This window comes from Pteropus alecto, unplaced genomic scaffold (assembly GCF_000325575.1).
Source record: "Pteropus alecto unplaced genomic scaffold, ASM32557v1 scaffold213, whole genome shotgun sequence".
In the NCBI taxonomy this organism is placed as follows: domain Eukaryota; kingdom Metazoa; phylum Chordata; class Mammalia; order Chiroptera; family Pteropodidae; genus Pteropus; species Pteropus alecto.
In genome coordinates this window covers 298430-320351 of record NW_006434829.1, presented here as the reverse complement: position 1 = coordinate 320351, position 21922 = coordinate 298430, and the positions used below count along the sequence as shown (strand labels likewise).

At 59.0% G+C, this 21922-nt stretch overlaps 2 protein-coding genes across 4 annotated transcripts in view; one reads left to right on the top strand and one right to left on the bottom strand.

Moving 5' to 3' along the window:
* Nucleotides 1–16: 16 nt before the first annotated feature.
* P2RX2 (purinergic receptor P2X 2) lies at nucleotides 17–4157 on the top strand (the record flags this gene model as incomplete). Its single annotated transcript, XM_025045489.1, has 10 exons — nucleotides 17–259; nucleotides 350–421; nucleotides 525–600; nucleotides 672–768; nucleotides 918–998; nucleotides 1087–1225; nucleotides 1596–1726; nucleotides 1942–2032; nucleotides 2137–2202; nucleotides 2293–4157. Coding segments are annotated over 10 exons (1368 nt in total), but the record flags the coding sequence as incomplete, so codon positions are not given.
* Nucleotides 4158–4336: 179 nt separating this feature from the next.
* Nucleotides 4337–21922, bottom strand: part of POLE (DNA polymerase epsilon, catalytic subunit) — a 36027-nt gene continuing 18441 nt past the window's right edge. The window contains exons 26-49 of one of the 3 annotated variants that reach the window (XM_025045510.1): nucleotides 21392–21606; nucleotides 20096–20198; nucleotides 19631–19711; nucleotides 19401–19523; nucleotides 18532–18744; nucleotides 18062–18271; nucleotides 17715–17858; nucleotides 16348–16488; nucleotides 16034–16187; nucleotides 15846–15952; nucleotides 15331–15507; nucleotides 15028–15251; nucleotides 14672–14892; nucleotides 14190–14394; nucleotides 12919–13092; nucleotides 11922–12047; nucleotides 10725–10857; nucleotides 9093–9288; nucleotides 8102–8233; nucleotides 7749–7966; nucleotides 6449–6649; nucleotides 5985–6110; nucleotides 5420–5509; nucleotides 4337–5320 (exon numbers count right to left, since the gene is read on the bottom strand). In XM_025045510.1, coding sequence (XP_024901278.1) covers nucleotides 5207–5320; nucleotides 5420–5509; nucleotides 5985–6110; nucleotides 6449–6649; nucleotides 7749–7966; nucleotides 8102–8233; nucleotides 9093–9288; nucleotides 10725–10857; nucleotides 11922–12047; nucleotides 12919–13092; nucleotides 14190–14394; nucleotides 14672–14892; nucleotides 15028–15251; nucleotides 15331–15507; nucleotides 15846–15952; nucleotides 16034–16187; nucleotides 16348–16488; nucleotides 17715–17858; nucleotides 18062–18271; nucleotides 18532–18744; nucleotides 19401–19523; nucleotides 19631–19711; nucleotides 20096–20198; nucleotides 21392–21606 — 3828 coding nt within the window. In that variant the 3' untranslated portion in view covers nucleotides 4337–5206. The remainder of the gene's footprint in view (nucleotides 5321–5419; nucleotides 5510–5984; nucleotides 6111–6448; nucleotides 6650–7748; nucleotides 7967–8101; nucleotides 8234–9092; nucleotides 9289–10724; nucleotides 10858–11921; nucleotides 12048–12918; nucleotides 13093–14189; nucleotides 14395–14671; nucleotides 14893–15027; nucleotides 15252–15330; nucleotides 15508–15845; nucleotides 15953–16033; nucleotides 16188–16347; nucleotides 16489–17714; nucleotides 17859–18061; nucleotides 18272–18531; nucleotides 18745–19400; nucleotides 19524–19630; nucleotides 19712–20095; nucleotides 20199–21391; nucleotides 21607–21922) is intronic. The other 2 variants (XM_025045511.1, XM_025045512.1) reach the window with 2 other exon arrangements.

Genomic DNA, 21922 nt, shown 5'->3' with positions numbered 1-21922 from the left:
TGCTCATCTTGCTCTACTTCGTGTGGTGGGTGTGCGGGGCGGGTCGCCGGGTCCCCTGGGCTCGGGCAGGTCAGGACGCGGGGTTCCCGGCTGCTTCCGAGCCGACCCTGGGGGTCCCCGCAGGTACGTGTTCATCGTGCAGAAGAGCTACCAGGACAGGGAGACGGGCCCCGAGAGCTCCGTCATCACTAAGGTCAAGGGCATCACCTCGTCCGAGCACAAAGTGTGGGACGTGGAGGAATACGTGAAGCCCCCCGAGGTGCGCCCCAACTCCGAGCGCCCGGAGGGTGGGACCGAGGGGTGGCCGAGCTCCCCGCGCCGGCCGACCGTCCCCTCTTTCTGAGCCCAGGGGGGCAGCGTGTTCAGCATCATCACCAGGATCGAGGTGACCCCCTCCCAGACCCTGGGAGCCTGCCCGGAGGTGAGGCGGGGGAGGGCAGAGCCGGGAGGGGGAGGCCCCGTCTGGTCAGCGACCCGCGCCTGGGGCAGAGCGTCGGCCCCTGACCGAGCCGCGTCGTCCCCAGAGTGAGAGGGTAGCCAACGCCACTTGCGACTCGGACGAGGACTGCGTGGCAGGGCATCTGGACATGCTGGGCAACGGTCAGTGGGCGCCAGCCGGGGCCCGGGGCGGGGGGTCGCGCCCCTCAGCACCTGAGCGCGTCCGCCCGCAGGTGTGCGGACCGGGCGCTGCGTGCCCTATTACCACGGGGCCTCCAAGACCTGCGAGGTGTCCGGCTGGTGCCCTGTGGAAGACGGGGCCTCCGTCAGGTGCGCGCCCCCCTCCTGGGCCCTAGCTCTGCGCAGCGCGACTCTGCTCTGCCAGCTCCTCCTCGGTGACCAAAGCCGGGAGGCGCTGGGAGGGGGCAGCGGGGTGGGGGCCGGGGCGGGGGCTGAACCACCCAGTCTCCGCCTCCCAGCCAATTTCTCGGGAAGATGGCGCCCGACTTCACCGTCCTCATCAAGAACAGCATCCACTACCCCAAATTCCAGTTCTCCAAGTAAGAGCCCCGGGGGCGGGCGGGGGTGCGCGCGGGGGTGCGCTGGGCGCCTGCCGCCCGGCCCACCTGGGGCGCGGGCCGTCCTCAGGGGCAACATCGAGACCCGGGCCGACGGCTACCTGAAACGCTGCACCTTCGACGAGGTCTCCCACCTCTACTGCCCCATTTTCAAGCTGGGCTTCATCGTGGAGCGGGCGGGCGAGAACTTCACGGAGCTGGCGCGCACGGTGAGGGGCGGGGGACGGTGCCGGGAGGCTCTCCTTCCAGGTGCTGGCTCCTGCCCGCCCGCAAGGGTCCCCTTACGCCGGTCGCTTTGCAGTTTTGGCTGGCCCTGGTCTCGGCAGAGGCCAGAGAAAGAGGAGCTGCCGCCCTACCTGGGTGTGCGTGGCCCCTGCTGAATTACTGACCCGGGGTCACACGGCCCAGCCTCCCCACCCCTCCTGCCTCACCCAGTCCCCAAGCCCTGGCTCTCACCTCGGGAGCTGCCCCTGGTGCTCCACAAGGCGCACCCCGCTTACAGCCTCAGGGTGGGACTCCCGGGCTCCTGAGTGGCCTGCGTGCCCACCCTGACCTCCAGCTGTGCCTGCTTCTGGGCAGGGTGGTGTCATTGGGGTCATTATCAACTGGGACTGTGACCTGGACCTGCCGGCATCAAACTGCAACCCCAAGTACTCCTTCCGAAGGCTCGACCCCAAGCACGTACCGGCCTCATCTGGCTACAACTTCAGGTACCTTGGCCTTGGGGTGCCTGGGTCCTCGTCCCCGCTGGTTGTGGTGGCTCCAGGGGTGAACAGGGCAGGTGCCCTAGGCCCAGGCTCCCAGCAGCTGGTAGTCTCCGAGCTGCGGCGGCCACCGCCATGCCCCTCAGGGTCAGGCGGCCAGGACTCCAGCCTTGGCCCTTCCGGTCCAGGTTCTTACGTGCTTCCGGGTCATTCCATCCCAGGTTTGCTAAATACTACAAGATAAACGGTAGCACCACACGCACGCTCATCAAGGCCTACGGGATCCGCATTGACGTTATTGTTCATGGACAGGTAAACCAGCCGGCCCTGCCCACCTGGGGTTGGGCAGCCCAGGACAGAGCTGGTCCTTCCTCCGTGTCCCCACCCTGTGCTCTAAGGCAGCCTCTTGTCCCCAGGCAGGGAAGTTCAGCCTGATCCCCACTGTCATTAATCTGGCCACAGCGCTGACCTCCATCGGGGTGGTAAGGAGCGCAGGCGGGTCTGGGCATCCACTGCGCATGTGTGTGGGGGGGTCCTCCCAAGCCCTCACGTGTCGGTCTCTCTGGCCCCAGGGCTCCTTCCTGTGTGACTGGATCTTGCTAACATTCATGAACAAAAACAAGGTCTATAGCCACAAGAAATTTGACAAGGTGTGTACACCAGGGCGTTCCTCAGGTAGCTGGCCTGTGACCCTCGCCCTTGTTCTGGGCCAGGCGCCTCCCCCACCCTGTCCCTGCTCCGCAGACCCAGGCCAGGCGGGCAGACCACAGGATGACGGGGAGAGCCAGGCCCAGGCCGGCCTGTCCCCATGGCCCTGCTCCACCTCTGCCCCATCCGAGCAGATGGCGGACGCACCTGAGTGGGGCACAGGCCCAGGTCCTTGTGCCTCTGAGCCTCCCCAGGACTCCAGGCTCACAGACCCCCGAGGGCTAGCCCGGCTCTGAGCCCACCCCCGCCTGCTGACACACTGCGCTGGAGGCAGGGCCCAGAGGGCCTCAGAGTCTGCAGCCCCAGGAGAGCCCCCTGGCCCCACTGGCAACACGGCTGCAACCTGCACAGGCCCTTGATTCTGCCCACGCACTGTCTTCCTAAAACTGGGAATCTGAGGACTTCCGTGCGACTGAGCAGTGGGTGACACGGAGAGGGCAGTGCCCTGCTCTTGGTCTGCCCCATCCCTTCCTGCCCACACAGCCTGGGATGACCTCCTCCTGTAGCTTTCACATGTTCGAAATCCAATAAACCTGTGTCCAGAACCTTCTGACCTCATTTCTGGGAAAAGCATCGAGGCCCTGAAGACAAGCATGCAGCAGTGGGCCTCTGCGCAGGGGCTGCTGGTGCTCTCATCAACCTGGTGCAGTGTTGGCACGTCTGCTGCCCTTTACATCCAGCCGGGTCACTGTCACAGCTGACCAAGGGGCTAGAGAGGCCGACAGTGCATGAGGACACTCACCTCCACACCTGCCTTTCAGTTAGTGCTTCCCACAGGCATCATCCCAGACCCCAAACCTCCAAATAAGCTAAAAGGGTGGTGAGTGGTGGAAGCCAGGAGGGCGGTGACTTTAATTGCACTCAAGGAAAAAAGCTTCAGTGTCCCTGCTCTTAAACCAAAACGCCTTCCTGGGTCCCAGAGGAACAGCAGGGCAGGGGTCTGGTGCTGGGAGCAGAGTGGACGGGGCAGAGTGAGGCCGCAGGAGGGCAGGGAGCTGGCACCAGCAGGGGCAGGCCTGCGGTCATCTGGTTGTTGCATCCTCAGATGCTCCAATGGTCATTCCATGGAGCTGCCCCACTGGGTCTGACCTTGCTCTGGGGCACAGCAGAGCTTGGCTGGATGGTGGCTTCTCCAGCAACAGCAATGGCAGATGTGCAGGTGTAAGGGGGCATGTGCCGAGCACCTTGCAGACCACCTCACCTGTGATCCCCTCACTCCCAAGCTCAAGGGGAGGGTTCAGACCCTACACCAGCCACAGGGCCTGAATCTGAATGACACTGGCAGGTGGTCAGAACAGGCCTTCCCATCTGCCCATACCTGACAACCGAGCAGGCCCTCCTCTCCTTGGAACGTTAGCTATGACGTCCTAAGTCATAGGATGTCAAGTGTCCAGTGCACTGATGTCCAGCTCATTTTGGAGAAACTGGCTTTTCCAGTTGGGGCCAACTGCCACTCAGAAACTAGGGCCAGGGCTTAGGTTTCCCAGGCATGAGGCCAACCCCAAGCTGGCCTCCAGAGAACCCCTGGGAGCTGCGGACAGGGTACCCAGTGCCCCTGGTTCTGCTGCAGGGAACAGGGTACAGCATCCAGGGGGAGGCAGCAGGCCCGCCTTGCGCTGGCCGCCTCCAGTGTGGCTTCCAGGAAGCCCAGCCGGCCCCCCTCCCCCGCTGGCCCTAATTTGATCAGATCTCCATCTGGGGCGGACTTGGCTCCAGCCAGCTGCCAGCCGGCGTCGGGTTCCTCACAGGCATTGGGCCTGGCCTGGCAGTACCCAGGGGCCAGCGCCTCTGAATGGCCACTGGCGATTCAACCTTCTTCTAGACACTAGGCGCCATGTACGTACACAGAACACTTGAAAATGTAAAATTCAGATGAGAATTCAAAGTATAACTGAGAATTCAGAGAACTTAGCTAGCAAAGATGAATTTAAAATAGGCTACAGGGCCACCAGAGGGCCGCACAGCCCGCCCGGGCTCCCTGTGAGTCCACCGTTTCGGGTTTCCGAGCGCGGGATCACAGGCCTTGGCCGCCGCCAAGCTTGAGAAGCAAGGACAGAGGCCGCCTCCACCCGAAACGCTGCTGCTAGTCCCTCCCTCCACTGAAGGAAGGAACCTAAAATCTCAGCGGTGAGGATGTGTTTTTCTGAAATCCAGACGCCAACATGCACGTGTGGTTGAAGTCCATGGTAAACAGCCCTCTTCAAGGCTCATGCCAAGCCCGTCTGAGAAGCCTGGCCTGAGCTCCACGCTCCTCAGCCCTCCGCCCGGCCCGATGGGGACACCCCTGCAGCCCCTGCTTCGACTAGAGTCACCAGAGACGCCCAGGTCCCCATGGGTTCAGGTCTGCATGGCCGGAACTGGCCCGCACTGCGGGGGATGTTGGTTTTCTGTGGTGACAAGTGACTAGACAGCTGGAGCTGCAGACTGTCACTAAGCATCACCTCACCCTGGGTCTGGCCTCCAACCATCCTCAGCGTCTCAGCTCAAAGAGAAGACCCCCAAGGGCAGTGGGGGTGCGGGAAGGCCAGGCTGTGCAGCACCACAGGGACCCTCGTGTTCATTCTGGGAGAAATGAGGCCTCGGGGCCCTGTACTGGATGCTCTCGGCCCACAGCTGCCCTGACCAGGGCTGGGCCCAGGGGCCACTTCCTGCTCCAGCTGGGTCCGGCAGTGTGACCTGCTCCCCAAACGCTTCCTGGGGGGTTGTCTTCCTTATCCCCATCCTGGACGTGCCCGAGTTTGGGGAGCTGGGGCAGAGAGTGGGGACAGCGCCAGCTTGCTAATGGCCCAGCTGGGGGTTCCTCTGCAGCAGCCACTCCAGGGTCTCCATAAGGTACGACATGCCACAGTGCTGGGCAATGTTCCGGAAGGTTCCGATCTGCTCCATGAAGACCTGTGGGAAGGCAGTGGCTGTGAGCCTCTGCCCCTGAGGAGGTGCAGGGACAGAGGCTGAGTAAGGCGCACAGGGCGGAGCAGAGGGGCGGGGCCGCACCTTGGTGCGGATGGTGAGGGCGAAGCTCCCCGCGCAGGTGCAGTACACGGACATGTGCGTCTCCTTCACGCCCCCGCACCTCAGGCAGGCCTGAAACGAGTGACAGCTGGTCAGCGGCCCCCCGCCCACCCCTCCGCCTCACGCCAGCTTCATCCGAATGCGCCACCGCCTCCCAGCACCCACAGGGACATCACGCCAGGCGCCAGGCGTGCTCTGCCCAGACCCCACACCTCCCTCGGTCCTTGCTGACGGGTCCCCTACACCTAAGGCTGAACATTTCCCTCTGTCACACACACTTCCTGCCGGTTCTCGTTACACTATGGCCACTCATGCTCACCTTGTCTGCTGTCTACCTCCCTCCGCCAGAACGAAAGGTCCATGAAGTCAGAACCTGGCCACTGTAGGTGCCCAAGGTGCTACAAGGCTGAGTCACCTGGGCTTGTGGACGAGGCCTGACCTGAGGTGCCACCGGGAAGGCCCAGGTTCTGACCTGAGACCTGTGCGCCCCCAGTTCCCCACGGGCTCACATCGCTTATCAAGGGGCCCTCTGTTGGGGGGCGCTCACCAGGTCCTGCAGGGTGAAGGCCATCAGTTTCTTCTGCAGGGCCTCCACCAGCGCTGCCTCGATGACGGACGAGTCGTAGGCAGCTTGACAGTTGGAGCAGAGCCACTGGGGCAGCACAGCCCCGTCCTGGGCCGAGAAACAGCGCGTCAGCCTCTGCCCAGCCCTCCCCGCAGCGTGTCCACACTGGCTAAGACTCGGTGTTGAAAAGCCCTCGGGGACAGGCGCATACGGCGTGCAGCAGCTCACAGATCTGGACACGCTTACTGACATGTTTATCGGGACAATGCTCTAGCGTGTGGCAGTTGAGTGGCATAAGCAAGGGTGCCTATTTTCATTCACATCGAAGCTAGCAGGGGTAATATGGTGGACATGGGTCACTTGACAGTGGGCGTGGCAGGATGTGACCTGTCGCCTGCAGCCTGGGTGCTCCTGCTCCCCTGGCGAGGGTGTGGGAGCCGGCTCACCTGAGAGACGGAGGGGTCTCTGCACAGGTCCAGGTCCTGGCAGAAGTTACAGCTGCGGCAGATGACCTCAGGGAGCACGTAGGAGCGGCAGGGGTCTCGGAACTGGGCCTCCTCGGAGAACTCGCCCACGTCCACCAGGCGGAGCAGGTCCCGGTTCAGCTTGTTCACCTGATTTGTGATGTTTGTGTCCAGAGACAGCACCTGCAGAGGACGGGGACGTGGCAGGGATGGCTCCTGAGGCCCCTGCTGCTGTCCGACTAGAAAAACTCTGCGGCCGACTATAAGCTGCAGCTCTTGGCACCATTATGCCCTTCCAAGCCCTGTTCGTGGTGATAGAGGGCACAGCTCTGGGTGAGGAGGGGTGAGCCCCACAGGGCGGCACGGGGCCTGCTCTCGGGTGACTGTCCTGTACCTTGCTGTTGGTAGCATAGCTCTATCCATGTGTGAAAACTCTAACAGCTGCACTGCAGAGAATGAATCTTACTATGGGTACATTTGAAAATGTGAGGAAGCGTGAGCCAGGAGTGGGGAACTGTGGGGGTGCTGGGATGTGCCGCATCCTGACTCTGGCAGTCGATACATGAGTTTTGGCAAAACTCAAAGAATGACACTAAAAACGGTGAATTTTATTACACGTAAGTTATACCTTAATAAAAATAAATTAAAACTATTCTGAAGTCCAACAAGGAACTGAGATGCCCACTAAACCATTCCTCCACGACAGTCAGAAGCCACCCGATCCTGGAGCGTTGGTCACTGAAGTGCAGTTTGCCGGGGGCTAACTTAATGAGCAGTGCAGCGCTCTGCGCGTGAGGTGCCTGCCCAGCCTCATCCGGTAACACTACCCGTGTCTGCCTCAGGCTCCCTTCCCAGAAGGCGTTTGGCTCTAAGCGAGCTGCCCTGAGGTTCCAAGAAGCCTGGACGTTTCAGGGGCTGTGTCCGGTCGCTGGCATTTGCCGTCTCACCAGCACCCCCAGATCACCCCACCCCAGGGCCTGAACAACCCTTCTGCCCACACACCATTCTTTCCTGGGATCCGCATGTGGCCCGACCCCCTGGTTGCTGCGGCCTCAGCCCCGGGCCGGGCAGAGGGCCTGACTCGCGTTGCCCGCCACTCTGAGCCCACCTCACAGCACCTGAGCACACGGGTCTCCCCCTCTTGTCCACCTCTGAGCCCCGAATACCTCACGCAGTGGCTGTATGGAAAGGGGCGCAGTGAGTGGCATCGATGTGTGACTGACTCCTGGCTCCCTGCACACACAGATGGCCTCGCCGCGCAGGTCAGCACGAGCGCCCTCACCTTACACACGTATTTGATGAACTCCAGAGCAGGGTTATTGAGCGGCAAGTGAGAACCGGGGAGGACAGGAAACAGCGCCGACAGCTCGGCCGAGTTCCGCGAGCCCGTGACTTTCTTCCGAATCTTCTGAGTTATGGTGAAGAAGTTCTGAGTGAGCTCATTTGCCACATAATCTTGAGAGAAGGTGATCACTCCTGGGAAGACAAGGGACATGGCACCTGCCCCCACCTCGCACAGTGAGAGGATGCTGAGAATGACTCAGGGACCCCGCCCTGGACTTGGGGACTCCCTGAGCACAGAGGGGTCAGGTTACAGGCACACGGTGAAGGCCGCATGCAGCAGGGGTAACTCACCGGGGAGGGCTCCAGCGGCCCCCTGGGCCTCCTGCGATGGCTGGCTGGCGCCCCTCCTCCTTACAGGGGTGCTCCCCGGGGCACTGCGCCCCAGCTCCTCCTGCAGGCTGTGGTACACGGCCACGATGTACGCTGTGGGGCAGGCACAGGCCACAGGTCTTAGTGGGCGATGCCCAGGACTCCCCAGAGGCCAGGGAGACCCTGGGCTGGTCAGACTGTCAGCCAGCCGGGGACGAGACGCTGCTGTTGGCACTGACTATTCGCTGCACGTAGATGAGCCAGGCCCATCGCCGACATGGGAATAAGCAGGGAGTGCTGACGTCTATGTGCATGCTTAGAGCGCCGCATAAATAAGGCAGCCCACGCCAACCGCCACGCTGGACAGCGACAAAAACAAAGGCTCGAAGCCCAGGGTCCATACACCTGACCACCAGGCCCACACAATTCAAGTGAACTTAAGAAAGTGACTCAGGATAAGCAGACAAAAATACAATCTCAAAGGAAACCACGCTGGCCGCTCCTGCGGGTGCGCATCTGCTGTGAGTCGGATCGACAGCACCCGTCTACTGTTCTAATGCCTGGCTCTGAACCGCGGTGGGTGTTTAACGTACGAGTTTCATCTGCATGTCAGCGCAGGTAATTGGTTTGTAAACACTAACCCTTCAGACCCCTTAGGCCCAAATCAGATGCAGGGCTTTATTACACCAGGAGTTGAGCCTCAAAGGCCAGCCCGTGGGCAGCCGACTGCGTGAGCGCCGCGCCCCTTCCAGTCACCACCTGTGCACACACGCCAATCCTGGGGCAGAAACATGGGCCCCTCAGTGACACGGGCTGGGGCAGCTGTGAGAGGCTGAAGGTGTGGACAGAGGACGAGGGCGTTTTCTACCGGGCACGGTGTGCGGCCAGGGCACATCCCGCCCAGGGGCAAGCGTGCCAAGCGCAGTGTTCCACAGAGCGGCACGACATGACGGGGCGGCAGCGGGCGGCTCACCTGACACTATCATGAGGAAGTAACTCTGGCAGGAGGCTGCCTGCGGCAGGAACCGCACGACGTTCCAGTTGTTTTCCAGCAAGTCCTCCACATCAGGCTCCTGCCCACTGTTGTCCTCGTCCTCGTCCCTGTCCTCGTCCCCGTCCTCGTCCCCGTCCTCGTCGTCCTGCTCTTTGCCCTCGTTTTGGGGGTCCTGCTGTAACAGACAGCCCGCCGTGTTCTCGCAGCGGCAATGAGTCATTTGCACCCCGGTCTCCGACCCCATTCGTCTAGCCATCTTGTCTCCCCGAGCCTGGCAGATTCCTGGGGGACGGCTCTGTGGAAGGCGTTGTGTGCCATGCCGCGTGCACAGGCACACGTGCCACATGGGATGGTCGGTCTCACCTGGCCCTTTCAGAGCATTCGCTTCAGTCACTCAGCTCTAGGGGGCGTGCGAGAGACTGGCCCTCTGGTCTGAGTCCCAGACCCCTCTGCCATGGTCGGTGCTGGGTCTCAGGGTCTAGGTCTGCTGCGACGGCCCTGCGTTCGGGTCCCCTTCCCCACGACACCTTTCATTTCAACACATGAAGTCTGACGGCTGCCGTCCTCAGAGCAGCGACAACCACCGCCTTCCATCGATCTGTCTACACTGCCTGACCTTCCTCTCTCCTGGCATGCACTCAGGCCCCTGGAGGCACTCCCTTTGATTCTGAGACCCCGTCCCCTGGCTCCTCCATGAAAACCCACCCAGGCGGGGCTCGGTCCCTGCAACTCACACAGCCCCAAGCGACCTCGCCAGCCCGGCACCCCCAGACACCTTGCCACTACCTGACCTGTGTCCCCACCTTACACACGCTGAGCAACTGTCAGGCATGGAAAGGCCACTCGTCCCGACCAAGCACGAGCCCCTCACCGCACACTCGCTCTCTCGCCCCGTCCATCTGCTAACAGCCCTGGGTCACGCATGCGGGCACGGCCCGCACACAGCCCACACCCGTGTCACCCACATCCACCCCGATGGCCTGTCCACTCCACCGCAATACTCAGCGAGTACTTCTCTCTGACCCTGCCCCCTCCCCTGGGCTGACATTAGCTGGGCCCCTATTCGCACGGTGCTGTCCACACAGGGCGCAGGAGGAAGTCATGCCCGACATTTCCCTGCTCAGAATCTCCCTGTCACTTAGGCCAAGTCTCCACCACAGTCTCAGGCCCTAGAGGCCTGGCCCCGGCCAGCGGTGTGACCACTGCCCCCTCCCCACCCTACACTACAACTCACAGCTGCCTCACCCGTTGCTGGCACAGGCCGCTCGCTCGCTCCCTTCAAGCTCTACCTTCTCGTCACCTCCTCAGAGGCTCCCGGACCTCCCCTCTCACGCAGCCCCTGCCCCGGGCCCGCTCTCTGCCTCTCCCGGCTCCGTGTTGGTTCTGAGCTGTCACCATTGCCGACTCCAATCCTATATCTACTCGTCTGCTTGCGCATCTCTCTCCCCTCACAGATGCCACGATGGCGGGGCCTGTCGTTTGCTGCTGCACGACTGGGGCCTGGAGCTGTTCCTGGCACCAGCCTGTGACCACATCGTGTGCTGAGCAGACACACGTGGACCTCAACATCATTCAGTCCCAACCTCAGCTCTCCAGGACCGGTCACCTCACCTGTCCACAGTGGATGCTAGATGGAACGTTCCCTTTGATTCCACCATAGTTAGAGGGATCCATCCAGAGAAGAAACTCCCAGCATCGAGAGAAAGAAATCGTCAAGGAATGGAAGATCTCTTTGGAATGGATGCTAAAAAGAAGCCAAACAGGAATTGCTTAAGTGAAATCCAGTTTTCCCCTTTTTCTCCATTTTTCTTCTTTTATTTTTGAACCTATCCGCTTACCCTTCACTTATTTAAAAACTTCAGACTTCCTAGGGAACGTGATAAGCAGTACTAAGGAGACTTGTGCATCCAGCCAGGCAGGAAAAGCGGGGACGGGCGTAGAGAGTGAGCGGCAGAGCCGCAGAGAGCCGTGCCCTCCCCAGGCTCCTCCTCGAGCACGGCCAGGCTCGTGGACGGGCCCCCTGGCATGCCCGCTCCCGCCACTGCCACGGAGCCTCGCAGCTCGCGAGTCTTGCTTCTTCAACAGTGGGGAACAGTGAGCTCTGGACTAAGTGCTGCTCTGGCCCTGCCCATAGATCTCAAAAATGCCCCAAAGGATCAAACTGTTTCCAAGTCACAGAACAAAAAGCCCCAGAATAGTGACGGGAACACAACAGCATCCCACAGACAAGGCAAGATCCACAATGTCTGGCGTCTAATCCGGCATCACCACCAGGTTTGCAAAGAGGCAGAGAAAGACAACACAGAGTAAGGAGAAAAACCTACCGACTGCAGACAAATCAGAGCTGATGCCAACATCAGCGCGCGAGGAAGGGAACAACATTAAAGCAGCCATTATGACTGCGGTCTGTGTGTGCGAAACGCTAGAGAGAGGGACATGTTAGATGTACTCAAGGAATTCAGGGACCCGAACGAGGCTCTGAGAGAACAGCAGTGTCGGAAACGGAAAGTATAGCAGGGTTAACGGCAGCGTCGACACTGCAGATCAGTGAACTTAAAGACATAGACAGAAATTTCCCAGGAAGATACAGAGAAGATAAAAACTTTCAGAAAACATCTACTGTAATTCTGGACCTATCTTTCAATAGAAATTCTACTTAAAATATCTTTCAGAAATTAGGTGAAATAAGGGCTTTCTCAGACCTGAAGACCCAGCTACAAACAAGTTTCGAGTGTCCGCTGGCAGAAGGCCAGACACCAGGGAGGGACTCAGCGGGGGTTGGGGGGTAAGAGCGGGCGGCGCTGACACCTGCTGGTGATGTACTCCACGTAGGCGACGGCGTCTTCGACCCGCCGCTTCTTGGTGCAGAGCACGACGCGGTTGAAGTTGGCGTAGACCACTGACGACCCCAGGCGCTTGAACTCGGCAATGAGCCTGCAGACGAAGAGCAGAGTCAAGGGTCAAGATGTTGCAGAGAATCCCCGAAGACACCGTGAGGGATAGAGCTAACGATCCTGACACAGAAGTCATCCTAAGTACAGCAGAACCCAGAAGCAACAGTGGTGATTTCTGCGCAGTGAAAACCCACCAAGACAAAGCCAAAGATAATCAAAACCCGGAAAAAACGTGCAACTCGTATCATAGAAAACGGCTAACTTTTATATACAAAGTACTCGTACAAATCAATGAGAAGGAAATAACAAAACCAGAGAAAAATGGGCAGAGGACATGAAGAGAAAGTCCCACCTCATCCACAATAAGAACCACAGATTAAGAGCACACCGAGGCAGTGTTCTGCCCCATCGGGTTGGCAGCAACCTGCCACGCTGGTGGGGCTAGGGTGGGCCACACCCCAGTCATTGCTGGCGGTGGCATCAGTATGACCTCCATGGCGGCCACTTAGTGTTTATGCCTAGTTATAACATCTGTCAGACCTGCAACAGTGCTACCTCCGGGAGTTTATGCTACAGATCTCTTTGCATGACCTCAGGCTCCAGAAGGAAAATTCACTGGTTGGTTATTCGTAACAGCAAGTTCTGCAAACAGCCTAACCATCTGTTAGTATGACACACCCCTACCTAGATCTCCAAGACCTACAGGTAACTACGATAAGTGAGAGGCAGAACACGCGGTGTACGGTGACCTGTGCAAACGAGCGGCAGGAAGATGGCGTCGCATAGCACATCTCCACAAGGGCACCGTGGGAGGCTGTGACAAGGCTGAGTTTCTCCTGGGACCCTTTCACTATTGACTTTGGAGACCAAGGGGTCAGCACAACCCGGAGAGAGCCACCGGCGGCACTCACTGCAGGAAGAGCTTCTTCATCATGCTGTGCAGCGTGCGGTGCAGGGCGGGGTCGTGCAGCAGCGAGGCCGGGGACCGGAGCCAGCGGTAGAAGTGCATCACCTGGTTGTCGGCATAGACGTTGCGGTACTGTGTGATCTCCTTCACCCAGCCCACCACCATGCTCTTCAGGACCCTGGAAGACAGGTAAGCACGCGCCCCCCACGGTTACTGGCACCAGCTCTTCCTGTTCTGCTGTCACCTTTGAGCCCCACTCCCCTGCACCGCCCAACCCCATCACTTGGCTCCCCGCAGCCCATCCGCACCCTCACCATGGCCGGGCTTCACCGCCTCACACAGCCCCTCGCGCCCTCCCCGCACGCTCAGTGTAGGGACAGATAAGGTGACAGGTGTGCAGCAGGCCCCAGCCTTGCCAGGAGAGCCAGAACAGATGCCAGCAGAGACCTGCAGGGCCCCCTCGCCTTTGCACAGCCATGGTCCCAACCACCTGCCTCATCCTGGCCACCCCACCAAACTGCCTGGATGACACCACATGGCACAACGAAGCTGTTCCCTCAGTAACAGTCCTGCCACCTGTGGTCTGACCCCACCTTTCAGAACCGCACTGGCCACTTCCTTGCGCAGACAGCCCTTGGTCCCCACCGCACCATGCAGGTGTGTCCCTGAGCCGTCCCTCTATCAGTCCTGTCCCTGCCATTTTCAAAGTCCTGTCTCCCTTTTGCAAGAAGGCGACAGGACCGATGGCTGAAGACCATGGTTCTGCAGATACAGGACCCTCCCGCTTGGCATGAGATCAGCCCCGCTGCCTCAGTGTTCTCATCTCTACGATGGGCGATGGCTATGTAGGCCGTGAAGAGGACACATGCCGGCTGCCACAGCGTCACCCTGTCCATAGCAATTTTCTCTGGACATCTGAACCTGTGACTCATACCACTTTTTGCCCGGCTTAACCTGCGTTTGCAGCCCACTGTCGAACCCACAGCAAGTACTCAACCAGCACCCAGGCTCCCAGTTAACCGGAGCCCCCACAAGGACATGCCTCTGGCCACAGGAAGGGGCTAGACGCATCACTGTGCCAAGATACTTCCTGACCCTGCCGACTAGTGCAGGGGAGCCCCAGTGACTGTCTCAGCCCCAAGTCTCCTAAAACATGGGCCGAGGGTCAAATGGTGTCTCGTGTGCCTCCCAGAGCCCAAACATAGCTACTCTGCCCCAGAGAGGAGGGCACAGAACAAAAAGCCAGATGTTCTCAGGGACACGGGCCCCGGGCACCTGAAGGTGCTGGAGCAGAGCGCCGTCTCGTCATAGCTGGCCGGGGCGCTGGCAGCCTGGTTGCCGGTGATCATGTCCTCCAGGGAGGCCTGCTGGATCACGTCGAAGCTGACGCCCATGCTGTCAGCCCCTTCCATGTCATTGACATGGTGAGACTGCAGGATGGTGTTGACGGCCAAGTTCTGAATGTCCAGCTCCACGCACACTGCACACACAGACGCCAGTTCTTATGCACTGACCAACCCCTGGTTTAGAGCCTGCCCCAGCCAGTACCACCTCAGAAAAACTACCACTGCTAGGGTGGCCGACAAGCCCCAGATGGGCTGACTGCAGAGCCCGGCCCGCACTCACCCTGCCCTCAAGAGGCCCCTACAGCCTTGGCCAAGTGCCTAGGGTCCGCGGCTGGGCGTGCTCACCACCAGAGAATGGTGAGAAATGGCAGAAACCAGCAGCTGAGGCCCCTGTAGGCCTTGCCCACCCACCTGTAGAGTAACAGCCGGAACTGTTAATCTCCACGGTGGCTTGGTCTTCAAATTCCATGACGAGGCGGTTGTCGTCGGCTTCCTTCCCACCCAGGTCAGGGCGTGACGTAGGGGAGAGCCACAACAGGTGGTTGTGGCGCTGGAGATGGCGGGCAAAGAAGAGATCGGAGCCAAAGGTGGAGATGTCCTCAGGCAGGTTCCCGATGGGGATGTGGAAGTACCTGTGGGGGTCCGGGTCACAGGGCAAGTCCCAGGTTGAGGATGGAAAGCCTGCTGCCAGAAACCGATGAGGCTGGCAACAACCAAGGTGGACAGAGCTGCAGAAATGCCCAGAGACATCTGTGCGCCCCGCTCACCTGCTCATCTCGAAGGCCTGTGACAGGCAGGTGTCTAGGTTGAGGTAGTGGCGGATCATGTGCCGGGCCCCGTGGCGCTGCCAGTCCAGAACTCCATAGCTGATCTTGTTGGCCACGCGGATGGGCACAAGTGGGAACTCCTCCAGGACAGGAACCTCGCCGGCCAGCCTCTTCAGCTCCCAGCTGGACTGCACGGCGATAAGTGTGGGCCCACGGCGCTCCTCCTGGGCACAAGGTACAAGGCAGCTAGGAAGACCTGGCCTAGGGGAGGGGTTCACAGGACGGGACCCCCCCACAACTCACCTTGTAGGCCAGCAGAAAGCGCTGAATGGCCCTGCAAATAGTCTTCAAGTCAGTTTCTGCCCGAACTTCAAACGTGTGTTTGGGGGGCGGCAGCAGCTCGGGGCCCACCCTCTCCAGCAGGAGGCTGTGCTCGGCTGAGTACAGGGCGCTGAGGCTGGGCATCTGGTTGCTTCGCACCTAAACGAGAGTGCGTCAGCCCTTTGCCCTGCGGAGAGGGCAGTGCCCAGAGCGCCCCTCTGTGCAGATCCGCCTCTGAGTACAGGGCGCTGAGGCTGGGCATCTGGTTGCTTCGCACCTAAACGAGAGCGCGTCGACCCTTTGCCCTGCGGAGAGCGCCGTGCCCAGAGCGCCCCTCTGTGCGGACCCGCCTCCGCATCCCGCTTCTCGTCTGATCGCCACGGGCACTCGTGTTTGGAAACAAGGCCAGAGGACTGGGCATCTTCCTGCCCAGTGACCCGCTGCCCCCCAGACCCCACCCCAGGAAGGCACCCCTGCAGCCCTGGCCAGGAACTCACGGTGTCCAGCACAAACACAGTCGCCCTGCGCTGCGAGGGCACGAAGATGCCGAAGAGTGCCTTGTGGCCTTGTGTGTGATGATACAGGTAGATGTGGCGGATGCTCCCTGCAGGAGGACACACACGTCACCCAAGAGGTGCGGGAGGCGGGGCAGGACAAGGGCGAGGGCGGCCAGCACACGCCATACCTGGCTCCAGGTAGCTGAACTGGGCCAGAGAGCGCATCTCCAGGTGCTCGAGAGCAAAGGTCTCTGTTTCCCAGCCCGACAGGTGCCTCGCCAGTTGCTTATTGACCACACACACACAACCCAGCTGCACCAGGGCCCGGAACAGCAACGGGACCTGGAGAGGGCCGACAGGTGGGACGAGGGCTGACAGGGGCCGCTGTGGTTGGGGTGTGGCCCACTATTTTCAGGCCGTCTTTGGCAGATATGCTGTGGGTTTCTCGTCCTTGGTTCTGTCCGGTGGGATCCCCGCCCAGTCCAGCTGGGAAGGCAGTTACCTGAGTCTCGTACACGCCCTCAATGTCTGGGGCCGACAGCTCAGTATTGATCTCGTTGATGTGTTCTTGGTACATGTCCTCAGGCACCGAGTACTCATAGAGATTATAGACCATGTTGGACCGAGGAAGGACTCGATTTACCTGTGGAAAGCACAAACAAGGTAAGTGGTAATGTCTGTAACACATGGCCCCCACCCAGGCGTACACACATGCACATGCTCTCACATGTGTACATGCATCATTTAAACATTCCTAGGACTTCTGGTGCCCACGACTGTGGGGTATACTCCATTTTACTCAATAAGTAAAACTCAAAGCTCTGGGCATCACTTTGAGAAGCAACCTGAGACCTCTGAGGGGCAGAGCTGCTCTGAGTGGGAGGGGCGGGAGCTCCCAGTCTTCTGGGTTTCGCCTGAGGGTTTCCCTACTCAGAGGACAGGGAAGAGCCCCCGGGGGAGCAGAGTGGGGCAGTCCTAGTGAGGAGGGAGCAGGAGAGAGGCACCCAAAGGGAGAAATGCCCCAAAAGGAAGGACGTTCTCCCAGTTACACCGAGAAACCTCCGGGAGCCCCAGGCTGTCCGTTCTCTGCGGCCCTGCGCCCTGCCCTGCACCCTGTGTCCTACATCCACGTGCTGCTGAGTCTCTGGGCTGGCATTTCTCACTCCAGTTCCCAGCTAGAAACACATAAGTCTCGTCTCAACAAGATGTCGGCTCACTCTGCGACTGTGAGCACCTGAACAAGACACATGCATGGACGACCTCAGTGCCCGCGCTCTGGGTAGAGCTGGCTGGGCATGTGGACGGAGACCCCAGGTGAAAGCCGATGAAGACACGCCCCGGGGGAAGGAGGCGGAGGACCACCCACCGTCGGATTCCATTTATAGACGTCCGTCCGCAGAGGGCTCGCACCCAGGGCTGGGGAGGAGAGGCTAAGGTTTCTTTCTGGGGTGATGGTTTCACGACTCGGTGACACACTACCAGCCACTGAGCTACACTTTAGATGAGTGACGGTCGGTGTGAGGATCACATCCCAATAAGGCTGTTACTCTCCACGATCCATGGGGACAGGGCCTACGTTCCAACAAGTGTCCACCCAGTCACTTGTGTATATCAATACAAGAGGACAGTGCACCCAGGACAAGGCCACCAGCAGCTCCTGTCGCTGAACCGATCGGTTCTGCGTTTCAGCTGATTATTGCTGTGTCCCGAGAAGCCTCTCAGGAGATAGAGGCTACAGGACACCTCGCTCAGGGACACACATTCACAGGACCCCGGGCCTCTGTGCGGCCTCCATCACTGTAGAGATAGCCTCAGAGGCTGAGCAGGCAGCTGGCCACAGTGACCAGCATGACCAACTGTTTTCTATACCTTGCGATATGAAGGCCCCTCCTCCGCTTTGGGCACCCGCTGGTTCACGTAGAACACACGGGGGACGCTCAGCTTGATGCAGTACAAGTCGCTGCCGATGACAGCCCACAGCCTGAACGCGCCGGCTTGACTGGTCTCGCTGATCTGAAAGGGAGCAGGTTGTACAGCAGTGGGGGCCTCACTGTAGCCTCCAGCATCAACCAAAGCAGAGGCAGAAAGACAAGGCCTGCCCTTTCTCTGCCATCCCAGACCACAGGACGGTCCCCAGGACACTGAGCTGGCCAGATGGTGCCATCGGCCATGATGTTGGCCTGGGGCTGTCCCACCCTCCCAGGGACCCGTCGCACCTGCACGATCTGCCACGGAAGGTCCAGAATGCTGCGGGCAGTTCTTCGCAAGAAGCCCCCCAGCCCCGTGGCAGGCCCCTCTCGGACGGCCCCGGGCTGTGGCGCGCCCTCTGCCGTGTCCAGGCGCTGTCTCTTCCTGCGAGCGAGGCGCTGCCGGGCCTGCAGCTGCCACTTCTTCTTGTGGAACCGGAGCCAGACCAGCCACTCTTCCTGAGACAGACACGGGACAAGACAAGGAGGCAGAGACGACAAAAATGACTGAGGGGCACGAAGTAAAACAGGATGCACTTCACGGCAACGCAGCCACACATCCACGTACTCCGTAATGACTGGGAAGCTCACCAATCTTCTCAGGGGTCAGGACCCACCTCGGGGTCCCTGCAGGGAGATAGGGCACCAGCGCGCGGGCCTGACCGGCAGCCCTGCTCCCTCCTCCCACCAGCCACTGCAGACTCCCTGAGGCTTCTCACCTGGGTGGTCCCGAGGGCCGGAGGCCGCCCCAAGACTTCTTGCCAGGGCACCGTCAGCCCCAGGTCCTGAGACTCCTCCTGGCTCTCCCAGAGGATGCGCTTCCTCTTGGTACTGACGGGGACTGCTGAGTGGGGTGGCTTTGCGAGGCCAAAGTCCTCCATGTCGGGAGCTCCAGGGCTCAGGGTGCCTGCCAGAGCCTGGGCCACACTCACCTGTGACGAACAAGCCGACACTTAGAACACGGTCCTGGCAAACCCATTTCTAGACATCCATCCGAGGGCATCGCCTAATCGGGACCAAGTACTCATACACAGATGCTCATTTACGGACAAGTCCATTTTAACTTCTCATGGTGCTGAGCTCGCACAAAAATGTCACTGGGTGCCACCACTGTGGAGCAACCTTCACATTTCCCCACTGGCGCCAGAACTCTCCTTCCTCTTCATGAGAAATATGACATTGCAGAACAGGTAAAGCCCCCTCCTCTGGCCTCCCTGCACCTCTGCACCTTTCATGACAGCGTCTTCAGTGTTTTTTAGTTTCTAACAGATTTTTATTTTACAGTTTAGAAAACTGAAGTCCTTAGGTGCAGGATTCACCCCAGGTCACCAAGTCTACTGGCACAGTGCTCTCTGTAAGACAGGTCTGCACCCCACCTGGAGGAGTCAGCTCCTACCATGAAAGAACGGGGGAATTAAAGAGCAGAGTGTCAAGGTGTACATTTTTAGATAGAAAAAAAATTCTAGACACGCGAAAGGAAGTTTCTAATGTTACAGATTGCGGCAAAGGGACTCTGGTGCCATGTGCCCCCAGGACCGGCCCAGCCATGACTGTCTCGGCCTCTGCTGCCCCGGGCAAGGCCCATTACCTGTCTCCTGCCCTCAAGGACAAAGAGCTCACTGATCTTCTTCTGCTTGTAGATGTCATTCTTTTCCAGCAGCTTTTTGTGCAGCCAGTCGGGGTGTCTGACGCGTGGCACTGGGTTCTTTACCTACATGAAGGTGAGATCTAATCACCTGTGACCTAGCTAGCTCAAGCCAGGCCCAATCTCTGTGGCTTCTAAGCCACCTTGGGCCAGCCCCCTGGCCCTGACCTCACCTGCTGCAGAGCCGCAGGAATGGTGATGATTTTCTGGATGGCACTCCCCAGCCGCTCAATGTAGTAGTCCCAGTCCAGGATCTGAGCATGGGACAGATGGCAGGGGTGTGAGAAAAGCAGTGGCGGCAGCGGCACTGTGCCGAACGCCTCCTTGTGTCTGATTCTGATTCATCCTCTGAAATTCTGCAATGAAGGTGCCCCTTTCACGGAGGAAGGAACTGAGGCGGAGAGCTTAAACGACGCTGCCAAGGCCACGGCTCACAGCACTGTGCTCCAGAACCAAGCCTGCTTCTGTCTGAGACAGCAAGGAAGGCCCCTCTCGTGTTTCTACGTCTGCCCGGAAGTCACGACTCCCCCCCATCACACGTCCACTGTGAAGATGCCAGGAAGAACGCTAGCCTGAGTCAGGTACTCTGCTGTCTGGTTTCTCCTTAAACTTCCAAGTAGGACAAAGTCAGCACTCACTGTCCGAATATCAAAGTCTTGAAGGGAAGAACTCTTCAGCCATTTCCGGAGAAAGTGCCTCCTCACCGTGGGCTCTGCTTGGAAGATGGCGAGTGGGATGGCCCTGGGTGACAACAGGGACAGAGCTCAGCCAGGATGTCTCCCCACAGCCGGCCACAGCACTCACCAAGCGTATGTGTGTTTTACTGTAAAAAAGGACTCATAACATAGTTTGCAACCTGTTTTCATTTAATGTTATTTTGTATAAACTATACATGACATCTAATGTTTATCGTATTAAATAACCACAGAGCACTTCGTCGTATTAAAATATGATGGCTAAACACTAATGCTCCGCCAGTGGCCACTTGGTCTGTGCTGTGTTTGGCCACTGCGAAGAGCTGTTTCCCATGCCTTCGCGTAAATGACACATTCGTGTGCATGCATATAATTAAACATTTCTAAAATGCTCTTCGCTGGGTAACACCTGGGAAGAGTCCATCTGCTCTCCTGAAAGAACAGGCCAGTTTGCACGTCACTAGCAAAGTGACAGGGCACCTGTCAACACTGCTCTTTCTTTCACTTGTTACTGTGAAACGGTAAACATAAAGAAACTTAGGAAGACAACAAGCCTTGCGCCCCCACCCGGTCCTGTCAAACTTCAAGCCCCGCCCTTTTTCTTCACACATGAAAACACAGAGGACGAAGCTGCCTGCCTAAGCAGCTCTGCTGACTTTCCTCACTCAGAAAGAAACGCAAGCCCTGTTTGGTGTTCATCAATCCTCTGCACGTTCTTATGCTACTACTATTTGTATGTATCCATAAAAAATAAGAGTATTTTCCATGTTTGTAAACTTTACACAGGAGGTATACAGTACTGATCTTCCTGCAACTTGTTTTTTCTGTTCAACATTGTTTTAAACTGGATCAGTGTTGTAACACGTAGCTGTGACCGTCACTCCAACTCCTATATGGCACTTCACTGCATAAAAACTACATTTACCCATTTTCTGGTTGAAGGACACTTACGGTGTTCCCAAATTTTGCTCTTTAACACAATGTAAACACGGTGGCTATACAGGACACATCCCCAGAAGTGCTCGACTGTGCAGTAAATCAGGCATCTTCTACTTCACCACGTGCTGCTGGTTTCTCTCCAAAGTGACTGTCACCCACAGTCCCATGCACATGGCGTGAGCGCCGGTCTACATGGTCACCTACAACTGGCACCATCATTCCTTATCTCCAACCAATGGGTGCTTTTAACATCGCATTTCCTGATTTCAGGAACCCTTGCCTTGCGCTGGGAGCCCTCACCTCTCCGTGACCGGAGACCCCTCGGGCTTCCGGGAGATGATGTAGCGGCAGCTCAGCCCCGCATCCTTCACCATCTGATCTCCCAGGAACTCGGCCAGACGCTTGGCCGTGCTGATGGACGTGGACTTCTGCTCCCCGTACTCTTCCAGCTTCCTTGACATGGAGCGGTTCTCAGAGATCAGCTCGAACAGCTCGGCATCAGGCATGTTGGCCGCCTGGAGAAAAGTGGGCAGGGTGTCATGCACAGGTAGAGGGGCGCCCCCGGGCCTCTTCTCGTGTGGGGCCCAGTGTCCCCGGCCGGATGAGCTGAGGTGGCAGTGTAGGTCCGAGGGCAGTCTCACCCTCTATGGCATAGCAAGAGTTTGAACCACGCCCCAGCCTGAGCTTCTATCTGCATTCCTGTGCATACGCATCCCTGACCTCATGCCCTCGACTCCCCGCAAGGTCTGCTCGGCCTGCGAGCGCCGCCCGTGAGTCCCCCTGGCTGCTCTCCAGGGGGCGGTCAGCTCTCCACAGAACAAGACATGCCGA